General features: G+C 32.5%; 1 protein-coding gene across 4 annotated transcripts in view; it reads right to left on the bottom strand.

Moving 5' to 3' along the window:
- PIGF (phosphatidylinositol glycan anchor biosynthesis class F) overlaps nucleotides 1-14791 on the bottom strand; it is a 28666-nt gene that overhangs the window by 7010 nt on the left and 6865 nt on the right. For 3 of the 4 annotated variants that reach the window (XM_025045220.1, XM_006909625.2, XM_025045218.1), the window contains one exon: nucleotides 4416-4524. The exons of the other annotated variant lie outside the window; for it this stretch is intronic. In XM_025045220.1, the coding sequence (XP_024900988.1) occupies nucleotides 4416-4524 (109 nt within the window). The remainder of the gene's footprint in view (nucleotides 1-4415; nucleotides 4525-14791) is intronic. 4 annotated transcript variants of the gene reach the window in all.

Here is a 14791-nt window from a genome sequence, read left to right as displayed (position 1 = left end):
TGTAATACCAACTAAAGCTTTTCCAAAGAGATTTAAACTATAGCTGTTTTTTAAAAAGAAAAGCTTCAGAGTCTCCATTAATGAGGAAAATTGTGGTGTCCCGAGGGGCTGGTCTGGATCCTACAGGAAGTCTTCCTCTTATCAGCCAAGTCATGTTGAGCGAGTTGTGTACTCCTCTCCCCACACTTTGACTTTCCTATGTGTAAAATGGGAATGAAACCTACCTTGCACTACAGTTGTCAGGATTAAGTTACTTGTGTGACAGTGCCAAGCCCCATGCCTTGTACATAATGATAGCTAAATGTTACATTTTCTTCCTATTGCCATCTGAAATGTCAGGATGAAAAATTATGTGAAATCCAAATACCCTAAAAACCTAAATACCAAAAAAACCCAAAAAGATGAATTAACAATCTACCAACTGAAGGACTGCTGGGAAGAATGAAGAAAACAATAAAATAAACTAAGACAACACATTTTCTAACATTTTGGGAACTCAAATAATGGAATACATATTTTTTTTGTAGTGCTAAAAACAGTCATTAAACTACTCTTTTTATAGGTCACGAATGCCTGTAATGTTAATTAAGTAGTAACTATCTGTCAGGTTCTGAACTAAGTACTTTAGGATTATATTATTTAATCCTCATTAGCATGTGGCAGAGTCAGGATCTGAACCCAGTAATCTGATGCCTGAGTTTTTAATCTTGGTATTATCTGTCTACCTATTAATGAAACATGTGAGTTTAAAACTTCATGGCAAATTTCTTTTGCTCAGAATAAAGAACATTTCTTAATTTCTCATTAGTTTTTTTTAATATGAAATGAAATACCAGCCCATTTTTGATAAAGGAAAAAATTTAGACTTTTCCAGATGAAAAGCTCGTATCTACAAAATATTTAGAGCATATTAAATCTGAATCAATCTAAATCAAAATTTGAATCAAAATTGTTATCAAATAAATTCCAGTTGTGTTGTAGTTAAGTATCTGTTGTACTTACATATGCTTTGTACACAGTTAAGAACTTGAAACTTACTGATTAGCTATTAGTTACAGCAGATAAAGCATCAAATTATAATGTACAAAGGTTTTCTTCAGTTGAAATATTTATTCTGTTAGTAACTTTAAGATTTCTCTGGGAGTGAAGAAGGCTGTTTGGGTCATGGGCAATTCAGATGTTTATTTTCTTGCTAAAAAAGGCAAATAATTAAGGAAGGGAAGAGAAGCAAGATGATTTTCAAATATTTTTTTAAGAAAACAAAAGATGACCAACAATGTAGCAGTAGCCACTATACCACATTCTCTTTAATCAAATCTTGCTGCCTCCTACAAAGGAAAGGCTTCCTTTAACTCTAAAGATGCCTAGTACCTCTCATCACCATCATTAAAATTAAATTCATATTAGTAAGTAAAAAATTTTTTTCATTGAGATTACATATTTCCAATAGGCCTTTTTCCAGTCCATTAGCAATAAATAATTTTAAAAATATAAATATGCTAGAAATTGCTCAATACAGAACTCGCATTATGATAATCTTATGCTTTCCCTCTGGAATGCTATACAAAGTCAGATATGAGTTCAAAGTAGAGAAAACTGAACTAAGACATGTAAAAGTTTTTGTGGGGTTGTGTATATCTCTAAAGAAGGTATAATTGCTTAACCAGATACTCTTGTTTTTCTTACTGGAATACAAATAATATCTGATTGCAATCCAGAAATTTGCTTTACCACAAATGTATCAAATTTATCTTGGGCTATAAGGAACAGAGAACTAAAATCTTTTTAATATGTCATATTTTAGATGATATAGTATATACAGTAGTGTCTTCTTATGAAGACATTCAAGAAAAATTTCCATTTTGAGGTAATGCCATATTTTATCTGGTTTATTGTTTCTCTGGCAGATTCTGTCAGCAACATGGGTCACACTGAGTACTTATTCTGTGTAGTTAGACTTAAGAAAAAAACAAAACAAAAATTCTTGTTTGCTTAAAATAAAAAATGAAAGAAAAAAATGAAACCTCATCATTTCTCTAGTCAATAATTTCTAAAAGGGAGAGGGGCAGGTGATTATTATGTGAACAAAAGATGATATTAAATTCTACCATTCCACCAACACTATGTATCATAATTTTAAAAGATTATAGTGATAAGTGGATCATTAACTCGGAATATTCTAAAAACAACCCAACAGTAAAGATAATTAAACAACCGGTGATATTCCAGTCAAATTAAACATTTTTAAGGAAAATCAACACTTGTTACATATTTAAATTAGCTAGCTAGGAAATCTTTTTAAAAAGTCACTAATTCAAATGGAAGCTTTATATTAATTTTAAAAGTCTGATTCCTTCAATTTGGATCCAGCTCACCTCTTATTGTAAACAAGCACTGAAGATGAAAAATGAGGCAGTAGCTAAAAGCCTGAACAATCCAAAATGAGTAACTGGATTATAAATAATTAACATATATATTTTCCAGCAAACATAAACCCAGATTTTACAAAGGTATATTTCCCCATAATTCAGTTTCTACTTCTGCATAGCCTTGTAAACAGAAGATTGAAACGAGTGTCAGATAGCAAACTTTTACATTTTAAAATATTCCATCTATATGCAAACTGACATGTTAATTACACATTACCTTACTGACTCATTAAAGCTGATGGTCCATGGTATTTTATATATTGATAGTTTGTATTTAGATTTAATTGCATGTGTCGAAAGAAATGAACCTACTACAGATTAAAACACAGTTCCCTATGTATACTTTTCAATGATTTTGATTGCCCCCCAACTTAGAAATCACTGACACTGTTGAAGGAAATTAAGTTCTATCAGATAGTAACTTGAATACAAATGAATCCCCATCTCCCAATAATCACTGAGGTGGCCAAGAAAATATTAAAGTAAACCTTTATTAGTACTAAAACCTTGGGAAGGGTTATAAGTGATACCACACATTCCAAACCTCCAGGATTTTTTATAACATGTAAGAGATGAAAAACCAATAAATGGAATGGCAAACTCTCCAGACTTATTTAATGTAAAAAAACTTGTCCGTCTGGACAACATCTAATAGAAAGCACAGAGAACGGACTTAAAAGTAGGCAGTTAAGTGCAAGACATACAATCTAGATCCCTCAAGGGCCTTTGGAAAGTGAGATATATATCAAAGATTTAACCTTGCCATTCATTACCTAGAAATTTACGCTAAAGAGAAAACTGGGCGAATGTATAAAAATGTATGTTTAAGTATAACAACCATAATTAATAATAATAATAATGAAAACTGTAAACATTACATATATGTAAATAATAATAATGAAAACTGTAAATATTACATATATGTAAATTTTCACTGACATGGAATGAGCTCCATAATATATTGTTGAAAAAAAAAGCAGGTTAAAAATAACATATATATTATAAATAGTTATAGACATGGAGAGAGAGTTGTAAAAATTATCAAAATACAAATGGGAGTTGCTGCTGGATGGTAGGATATTTGATAATTTTTACTTTCTTTTTCATAATTATTAATAAATGTATAGTCTTTGTAATCAGAAAAAAATTCTGTTAATGTTAGAAAAAGAAAGTATATTTATTTTTAATACCACAATTCCATTTTGGGGAAATTATCTTAAGAAAATAATTAGAAAAAATTTGTGAAGATACAGATGCAAAGATGTTTATGATAGCACTGTTTATAATGGTAAAATGTTGGCAATAACCTAAATGATCAACAGTGAATTTACTAAATTTTGGAATAACTATATAATGGTATAATACTAAGCCATTAAAAATTAAGACAGATATATGCATTACTAGCTCAGTGACCTTGGAAATATTAGTTATCTTTTTGGTAACAGTTTCCTCAACTGTGAAATGAAAAAGAACACTTATCTCACAGTGCTTTACCTAGCTTATCGGCTATATCCTATTGTGATGTTTATGAGCTTGCATTGATATATCACATGACCTCTTTTAAAAATCTATTTTGCTATATGTTTTTAAAAAATATGTCAAGATCAACAATCTGGCCATGAATCAACTTAACAAAAATACGAATCTAAAACCACGAAGGCAATGAATATCAAAGTTAAAAATAAAGAATTCCTGCAACTTCTAGCTGATTTTTTAAAAACTGTACATATCCACAAACTAAGCTTGTTTATTTATCTATACATGTAGTAAAAATAATGCTGGATATAGAACCAGGCTGATGTGGATACCTGTGGCACTGAGACAGGCCCCAATAAGAAATCACCTAGATCTCAGTGACAGAGGGAACTGGCATTCCCACTTAATTAACAACAAAACTATATGTATACGTCAGTTTCGCCTTATAGCTTCATTAGTTTTATTATTGTACAAACATTGATTTAGTAGCTTTAAGTATATGAAACCAACCTGCCACGGTCTTTCCCAATCGAGAGGAATAGGAAAGGCTCCAAGCCATGTTCCTATGAAACTAGAAATTGTAGTGATTTGTAGACTATTCTCCCAAATAGATGTAAGTCTGTAAAATATAAATGTGTAAATCATTAGTGGTACCTATCTTAGCTGCTGGAGAATCAAAAAGAAGCACAAATTAATACTACACATATATGTTCTGTTCTTTTAAGATAAGCATCTCAAATTGACATAATTACTTACCATAAACTACTAATAATTAATTGGTAAGAAGACATAAATATTTTTCAGTTGGAAGGGTAATATACGCCCACAATAAAAAGCCAAACAATATGGAAGAGCATTTGCAGTGGAATCTGTCTTCCTCCTGCCCTTATCACTGCTGGTTCCTTTCCCTAAAAGCAATTGCTATTACCACTTATTACATATCTTTCCAGAAATATTTTATACATATACAAATACACATTTTGGTTTAGAATGACATGCATATTTGCACATATGCACACATATATGTATATATCTTTCAAAACAAAACTCAAAGCATCATGTTATAAACCCAATTTTGCTATTGTTTTCCCTTAAGTTATAATAGTATTCCATTGTCTGGAGGGAGCATCATTTATTCAACTGGTCCTTCTTATGGTACATTTAAACAAATCAACTCTTTATTCGGTGGAGGATTAGAGAAATGAAAACAAAATATTTCAAAAGATTCAGTGATTTTTACCTACCATTCTTATTTATTAAGTGCACATCTTAGAGTGTAAAAGTTGAAAGACATAATTCTGCCATTCTCTCTTAGTAGGTTTTGGTTTCAGTCTCCCTCCTCAGAGTGTGACCAATTAGCCGTGTGGAACATGAGTCTGAAAGTAGACTAAAACCCCACCACAATGCAGTAAGTGGGGTCCAAATACTCAATTGTTTTAAGATGCAGGGTTATTATGAAGTTTATGAAATGCAGTTTCTTTCAGCTAGTATGGAAAAAGGGGAGAAAATTTGTTTTGATAACTTCTTTCATTAGAAATAAGCCAATTATTACTGAATTAAAGAAGTACCAAGTGACAAGTCAGTTCATAAACCAACCCCTCTATCATTTATCTCATTACTCCCTATCCCTCACCTACACAAGCTAAGAGCTTTAAGCTTATTTCTATTGAAAATTGGGGCTGGAAGAAGGTTGGAGTCAATCATCATATATGTAAATCTGTGTTATTTGATGGGCTTTATTTTTTTTTTTTTTTATTTCATGTAACACCTATAAATCCAAGACAACTTCAACTAGCACTCAACAGGACAGAGATTTGTTCTAAGCTTGGAAAAAGTTGGTGAATTGAATGTAAAGAGAGAACTACTGTTCAGACAATTTAAAGGACTTTCTAGAGTAATTTTTGACTATATATGGCTGACAAATATTGACTAGCTTTCAGTCAACATGTAACTCCTCTATGTTGCAATACATAATGTAATGTGCCTAGAGACACAAAGTCTGGTAGAGGTTGAGAGCAGTTTACTTTCAGCTGGGAAGAGTTTATTCTTTCCATTTTATGTTAGGGGAAGAAGCTTAGCTGGATTTGGAAGAATGAGTCTTGAAGAACTAGAGAAAGAGCTGCACTGCGGGTAAAAAGAACATAAGTAAAACTGGTTGACACTGAGTGGAAGAATGAGAAATAAGACTGGAAATGAAGGTTAGAGTTAGGATTTTTCAAAATACAGCTTTATTGAGTAAACACTTGCCCCAGAAAATCCTTTTCCAGCCATACAATTCATTCAAGTTGCACAACCCGATGTTTTTTAGTATATTTACAGAATTGTGTAACCATCACCTCAAAATGAAACTCTTTACCCATAAGTCACTCCCCATTTCCCCTTCCCCTTAGCCCTAGACAACCACTAATCTACTTTGTCTCTATAAATTTGCCTAATCTGAACATTTCATATAAATGGAATCATGTAATATGTGGTCTTTTGTGACTGGTTTCTTTCACCGAGCACATTTTCAAGGTTTATCCATTCTGTAGCATATAGAAATATGTCTTTTTAAATTGTCAAATACTGTTGTAGGGATATACATTTTATTTTTTCCATGCATCAGTAGATGGACATTTGAGTTGTTTTGACTCTCTGGCTATTATGCATGATGCTACCATAAACATTCATGTACAAGTTTTGTGTGGACACGTTCTCATTTTTCTTGGGGACCTATTAAGGAGTAGAATTGCTGGGTCATATGGTATCATCTTTAGCCTTTTGAGGAACTACCAGATTGTTTTCCAAAGCAGCTGAGCCATTTTATATTCCCACCAGCGGTGTATGAGGGTTCCAATTTTTGCACATCCTCACCAACACTTGTTATCATTTATCATAGTTATCTTAGTGGGCGTGAAATGTTATCTCATTGTGGTAGATTTAGGGTGGATTTTAGAAAAACCTTAAAAGTCAAACTAAAGGAGCCACTGAAGGTTTTAAATCCAGGCAGCAATAGGACCAGAGCTGTGTTTCAATAAGATTTATGTACATGCCTTATCCGACCTCTAAGCTCCAAGTTCCTTGGGCTAAGGGGCAAGATCTATGTCTTCACATTTTTTATTGTTACAGCATACTCGTGGCCGTCTTATAATTATTAAAAATGCAAACATCTACGAGGCTGTCCTCTATTTTGTTTTTTGATGAGTCCAAGAGTGTTTATGATCTCACATATAATAAATGTACAAAATAACACCTAGTTTAAAAAATAGAAAAACTCTGAAATTCCAAGATTTGACTCTAAATGGTTCTTTTAAAGGTATCAGTGATCTTTTTTGTTTATATCTCATTCGCAGAATGGACGAAGACAGTTTGACTGTTTTTTCAAATGGAGGATAGAAATACACAGAACAAAGCAGCAATAACTCTAACCTGTTTGATTTCAATGTGTTTTCTAAAATAAAAACACCAGAATTGGAAAAGAAAAAAGAAAAGCCTGTCTTTTTAAAATTAAAATTTTACATCTGTCAAAATAATATATATAAAAACCTTTAAAGTCAAAGATTACAATTAGACTAATAATAAAAATCCCTCCCTGCAGACTTTCAGATCTTCAGTTTCTTCTATGTATCTCAGTTTGAGAGAACATATATTACATATGGATTTTTCAAGATTTAGTTACTTTCTGCTTTCTACAATGAAAGATTTAGCACCCTTTATCCACAAACCTTCCATCCCCACATACACATTTCTGGCTCATCATCCCCTCTGTGATAACATTTCCTCCTCTCAGCTGAATCCCTAGCACAGTATTATAATCATGAAAATATTCATCACAGCTGAACCACACAGTAAACCATAATTATATTTCCTTGCCTATAGTAAATATAATTTTTAATTTTCCTTGGATGTTAAGAACTGCCTCGATTTCCCCTTCATTTGCTTACGTATTTGTGACTAAACCATCCTCAAATATTCCACAGAAACTAAATATCGCCTCTAAATGCTTGTTTGTGCTTTCTTTTGTGGAGACCTCACCTGCTTCAAAGTGGACTGGTTGTGCTCTAAGTCTGAGGCACAGCTGATGTCTGTCACCTGAATTCCTTCTATCATCTTCTTGTGAATGAATTCCCTTTGCCTCTCAAAGCTTTTTGGTCTTTTGTTTCCTAGTATCCAAGACTTCCTCCTCCTGTTACTTTTCCTTAACCCATTTTTCGTTTGCTCCAAGAATACTCACTAGCAGGACATGTGGCTAAATATACCCCAAGATAACTTGAGGATTACAGTCCTAACCTCACCCCTAAAGTTTGCCATGAAATATCTCACTTTTATTATTATTTTCGCATTGCTCTAGTATATTGATAGTCTTTGGAAACAATGACATCATTCTATTTTTAGCATTCTGGTTTTTGTAGTATTTCCATTTACAAAATATAGTAATTCTCAATCACTGAAAATGTCAAATCCTAGGAAGAGTAGCATTCCTACGCGTGATGTTAAATTAACACTGACAGTGAGCTGCACTTTTTTTTCTAAAAGGGAAAGGGTTAAAGCATCTCTTTCAATAGATTCCTGAGAAAGGGTATATGGAAAATAAATTTTAGAGATGTTTTAAGTCTGAAAATGACTTGACTATAATTATTGGAAATCATTTGTCTCAGAATTCTGAAGGCATTGACCATTGCTTTGATTCCTGCCTGAGACGTACAGACCATTCTGGCTTCTAATTCTCAGTAGGGTAAGGTGCTTCCACTATCCCATCCCCCCTCTGGGATCCTTAATTCCTGGTTACCTAAAATTTCACAATTAGGTGTCTTGGAGTGGGTGTCTTTTCATCCATTATGCTAAAAATACATGGGCCTTTAGTCTAGAATCACAGGTCTTTTGGTTCTTGAAATTTTCTTGCTTTTTCTGCCCAGATTCCTTAAGAATTGTTTTTCTTACTCTTTTGCTAGGAATACTATCGTTTTGAATTAATCCTGAGTTTCTTAACTTTTAATTCATTTCCTGTCTCTGCCTTTTTGTTTCACTAAGGGATCTCTTTAACTTTGTCTCTACTTCTATTGCATTTTTTTCTATCGTATTTTTCATTCTCAAGAGCTTTCTTCTCTCAATTCTCTTTTTGATTGCCTCCTGTTCATGTTTTATAGATGTAAAAAATGTACTTTTTTAAAGTTATCTTCTGGTCTTTATATAACCTTTGTTTCCACTGAATATTTTTTGTTTTCATTAGATTTCATTTTAGAGCTTCTCCTCAAGGTCTAGTGATTCTTCATTCCTCACTCTGCTTCAAACACTATACATGAAATGTCCAGAAACAAAGTATTTTAGTGATTGCCTGAGCTTGAGGGAGTGAAGAAGTAGTTGGGAGAGAAGGGTAGGAATGGAAGATGACTGCTAAAAGCAGATTCTGGGGTAATGAAATATCCTAGAATTGGATTGTGGTGATGGTACAAAACAGTCTATACTAAAAATCACTGAACTACCCTTTAAATGGGTGAGTTTTATGGTATGGTTATATCACAACAGTTATTTTTAAAGAAAAAAAAAAAAATGTAAAACACTAAATAGTTGAATGGATGTTCCTGTGCAGGAGTAGCACAATTCAACTGCTGGGCTCCCTATACCAGGGAGTCACTGTACCTTGCCTTTTAGAGAACCCCCAAATGTCAGTAGCTGTAGGTTTTTCTTTTGTACCATTTTCCCCAGAAATATTTCAATATTCTGCTAAGATGGTATAGCCTGGCTGTCAGTATTCTGGGCCAAGCAGTTAAAGAGGACTAGGCGTCAGGTGAGGACTCGTTGTTTGTAGAATTTCACTTAATCCTCATTCCCTGAAGAGTTGTACCAAATAGGCTCATGATCTGGGTATACCCAAAGTAGCTGGGGGGTACAATTATATTTTCTCCATTTTCCTTTCCCCTACTGTATAACTTCTATTGCTTATATTATTTTTTATAGTATTTATGTCCTATAACCTTAATTCAATTATTTCTTTGATATAGTAAGCCCACTTAATATACAAACTGAATAATTCATTTTGGGAAAATATCTTCTATCATATCTTTGAATTTTTTTTATGTGTATTTTAAGGGCACTAACTCATCTTAAGTTGATCTCCTTTGTTTGTTCTCTATATTTGTCATCTCTTCTTGAATTGCTTTATTCTTCCCAATTCCCTACCCTTCATTCATTTTGATTAGCTAAATTTCTTCCATGCTAGAACTTGATTTTCTAATTTGTCTATGTTTCTAATTTATGATCTGCATCGGTGTGGTTTGAAGTCTCAATTTATTTCATGAATTTGGAATCTCCTTCTCTATCTCATTTTGTTTCACTGTATCATCTTTGAGCTCTTATTTTATTGAATTTATATTCTTAATAACATTTTACCATGGTAAACTATGTGAAGTTTTTTGGTTTGTTTTTGTTCCCTGGGTAGTATTTTCTTTCAGGTTAGATTGTCTCCTGCATGCCTTTTTCTTCTTCTTAGTGTGCTTCTAGAGCAGCCATGCCATTTCTTTTCATCTTGCCCAAACTTCACATAGGCAAGGTATCCAGACTACCTATTTGCTCAGATACAATGAGTGAATTTCCTTTGAAGCTGTCATCCCGTCTTAACTGGCACCAATTTTTCCTGTCTTGAAACTGCATTTTGAGGATTGGATGCTACTTTCTATCCAGTTTTCTATAACATGAGGCAGGAGAGAATGGAGGCAGGGAGACAAGAAAAGGGAAAAGCTGTCTCTGAGGTTTGATCAGTAACATTCAGCTGAAATGTAATAAATGGTGGTTCCACAAATCAAACTTCAAAAAAAGTTATGACCAGGGATTATGCATTAGAAATGAGATGAAGCTACTATAGTACAGTCTGCCCTCTTGGCAGAGCCCAGTAGGCAACAGCCCTGGAAGATGGATAAAAAGTAAACTGCCTTGATGGGGATTCAGGGAAACCAGCCCTCTGTTCGTAGGTAGATATGTATACAGGAATGTAAGTATCCTTCAAATTAGAACTTTAGTTTGGCAGTGTCTATCAATTTCTTTTACTCTAGGATTTCTACTCTAGGAATCTAATCTACAGAAACCTTTGCACAATCATACAAAGTTAAATGGTTTAAAGATGTTCATAACATTACTTATAATCATAAAAATTTGATAATATTCAATAGGAAATTAGTTAAATAATTCATGGTACATGGAATACTTGAAATGATGATTAACTGCCCAATATTCATCTCATCCCTGATGATTAGACTAATTAAACCATGGTGATTCCACTCTCTTTGCCATTGATTAGTTTAGGAAAACTCAAAGAAGAGAAGCTGCTGCCATTTCACTACCAGCTCAAGAATGAGAATGAGTGAGAAGCACAGCTACATACTGATTATCTGTATTTAGAACCACACAACCTGTTATATGGGATAATCAAGTTTCCTTATTGTTCAAACCAATGTAAGCTGAAGTTTTCTATTATTTATGGATGAAGAAAGATATACTAAGGATACTATGAAGATGTATACACGTATACAATTAAAGATGTTCTTAATAAGTGAAAAAAAGTAAGTTTATAAAGTGCTGTCTAGTATAATCATTTTTTTAAAAATTACATGTTATATGCATAGACATAATTAGAATATACAAAATCTGTTAGTAATGGTTGCTTCTTTGGTAGGATTACTAGAATCTTTAACTTTCTGTATTTTTCTATTATTTAAATTTTCACAATATAGTCTTTTGTAATAATGTAAAAATCAAATTCCTTTCTATGAAATAATTTATAGCAGTATTGACATTGGTTTATTCACATTAGTTTCCCTAATAAAGCCATCTAAATTCTTTAATTTTTGGCTAATTTTTTTTTTTGTATTATATACATATAGTCAATAAGGCTGAGAACAGAATAAAGGCTCACTGTTCTTTGAACAAACTTAAAAAACTGCTTGTTTAGATGGAGTAGATCTTTTTAACTGTTCATCTTTTCATCCGAAAGAAACACCACACAACTCCTTCTAGTGGCTAAAGATATTTTACAGAATTCTTATATAAATGTTCCCCCTAGCCACTGAGTGAATAGTAAAACCAGTGCTTCTTAGCCACTAAATTTTTGTGCCCACATTAAGGCTAAATTACTTATTTTTTATATGTATACTTTTTTAGTCATTCATATCTTTTCACTCTTAGTGTCCACAGTAGTTTTTCTAATATAAAATTCATTTCAATACAAAGATGACAAAAAGAGGGCTAACATGTTGGGCTTACTGTCTTTACTTTGGCAAGATAGCCAGAGATTTAGGAAACTATTCAGAAATTATTTTTTCATTTCACCAAAAGTGATCAGATTCTGACTTAAACATTCAAATAACAACCCCCCAAACCCAATAAGTCAAAAAGCAAACTTCAATGAGAAATATAGGTTTAAGATGTTCAGATTATTACTTTCCTTTATAAGAAAGTCTACAAATGAAAATAATCAATAATTATAATAAAAAGGTAACAAATTAAACTAAACTAGTACAAATTGAGTATATTCATTCAGTAATAACCGTACCAAAAAGAAGTTGGCAGAATTTTTTAAGAAACCAATGACTTTTCGATCTTTAATTTCCTATAAAATAACATTCTTTTAAAAAAATAGAATAATTTTACATTTACTTTAAGGAAAAGTCTTGTTAAAAGTGTCATTTAATTATGTATTGATCTTGATATCTCAAGGGTTTTTACTCCTGAGATGCAATTCCTATACAGTTCTCACGATTGAAGCTTTTGTGTTTCCCAGTCTTCGTGACTATCACTGACTCAATTTAAATATGCAAATACATTAAAATTAGGATGTAATACTACTTCACTTAAAAATAGTATAAAACATTTATTTGATTCAATACTAAGATGTCAACCCAGCTTAAAACTGGCCTGCTCATCTAAATTATCTGATTATACCGAACATGTGAATTATCATATTTTGACAATACTAAAAGGGCCAGCTTTACACAAACAAAACAAAAACTCTACCATGCTTTATACAATAAAACAGGATAAAAAGAAAGTATGTTTTGAATAACCTCCTTAAATAGAATTCTTTGAAATTAAAGTTGTGACTCAATATAAATAATGTTAACTGTATAATGGGACGACTTTCAAAATAACACAGAGGTAATTGTTTTTTGTGAGTATTTCACATTTGCACTGCAGAATCACCAGAGCTTTGAATTTTTAAAATATTTTTGCATAACAGTGAAATTTTAGAAGGCCAACGCTCACATCACACAAATAATCTATAAAATTAATTACTTCCTAACTCATTCAAATAGTAACAAGCTTTTTATACTAAATTCTTTTAAGTATGATAAAAGTGCTAGGGAAGAAACTGAACTATCACTAATGTATGGTGAGACATGAAGACTTTCCCTCTCATGAAAAAGTTAAAACTAATTTTACATTAAATAAACTGAAAAAACTGTTTCTCCTCTGTGGTTGCCTATGCCCTGCACTCTTTAATCTGTTACCTGAACCAGGAAGAGGTACTAAGACACGTTAGAAGTATGAAATATAAAAATGCTCTCTGACATTTGTTAATCCATTTGACAAACATTTCTTGAGCACTTACTATTTGACTTTACTCACCATTTCACCCAGTTCTGACAATAATCCTGCAAAGCACAGATTAGTATTATTCTAACCATATCACATATGAGGATCTGTGAAGTTAAACAGCTTGTCTAAGATCACCGGCCACTAAATAGTAAAGGCAGGGCAGGTACTTGTTTTTTAACCCTCAGTTAGTGGAGTCTTCTCTAAAAACTTCTATACCATCAGATGATCTGGCTTCAAGTCCCAACTCTACCTCTTACTGGCTACAGAGCTTGGGCAAATCACTTACTCTTAAGCTTTCCAGTATCTTCATCCAGCAAATGGTAAAAATAGGAGTATCTCACCAGACTGTTGTGAGAATTAAATGCTATAACATACTGACAATACTTTAAAAGTTACTAAAGTATTTTTGTATATTACTATTTCATGCCATACCCCGTGTTATGTTAAAGAAAATGTTTTGTATTACAAATTGATTATTTTAAACCATAATTCTCCAGCTGAGATGTTATCTGGTTATATGTTAGAAAATTTAAAAGGCTATTTTTGCAGTCTACTGAAGCTTAGGTGGCATCAGAGAAATCTAACAGCTTCCTGATACATGCCTCACTTTCAATAACCCAAAAGTAACAAGTATTGGCAAATCTAACTCATTAAAATTTTCATTTCGAATAGGTAATACAGTAATATGGTTTAAATTTCAAAAGATACCAAAGGGTAGTCAGTGGAAAGTCTCCTTACCTTGTCTTCTAATTTTTCAGATCTCCTCCCCCGAGAACAACCTATGTTTTATCAGTTTCTTGTGTATCCTTCCAAAGATATACAGGTATACCTCTTACGGTAACTTTTTGCGTAAATGGTAGTATCCTATACATGTTTTTACCTTGCTTTTTTCTACTTAACACCATATCAGTAAATAGTTGGTTACATTTCTTTATAGTTGGTAGTATTCCATGATGTGGACTGAATTTAATTTAATTCATCCCTTAATAAAGGACATTTAGGTTACTTTCAAAACTGCAATGAGTAATCATATATATTCAACATTTTGTAGGTGTGCAAATATATCTACAATAAAATCCTAGAAGTGAAATTGCTGTGTCAAAGATGGGTATTTGTAATTTTTATAGATATTACCAAATTGCCCTTCATAGAGTTTAAACCAATTTATAGTCCCATTGGTGCTTACATCCCCTCCCAAATCCTTAACACTGTGTATTATCAAACTTATGGATCTTTGTCAATCTGCTAGCTAGAAAATGGTATTCCCCTTCCTATAATTTTTGGTTTTACTTTTGTTATAAATCCTTCTGAGAAGTGGT

Source organism: Pteropus alecto, unplaced genomic scaffold, assembly GCF_000325575.1.
Source record: "Pteropus alecto unplaced genomic scaffold, ASM32557v1 scaffold131, whole genome shotgun sequence".
NCBI lineage: Eukaryota > Metazoa > Chordata > Mammalia > Chiroptera > Pteropodidae > Pteropus > Pteropus alecto.
Note: the sequence above shows the minus strand (reverse complement) of the source record. Positions and strands in the feature narration are given on the sequence as shown.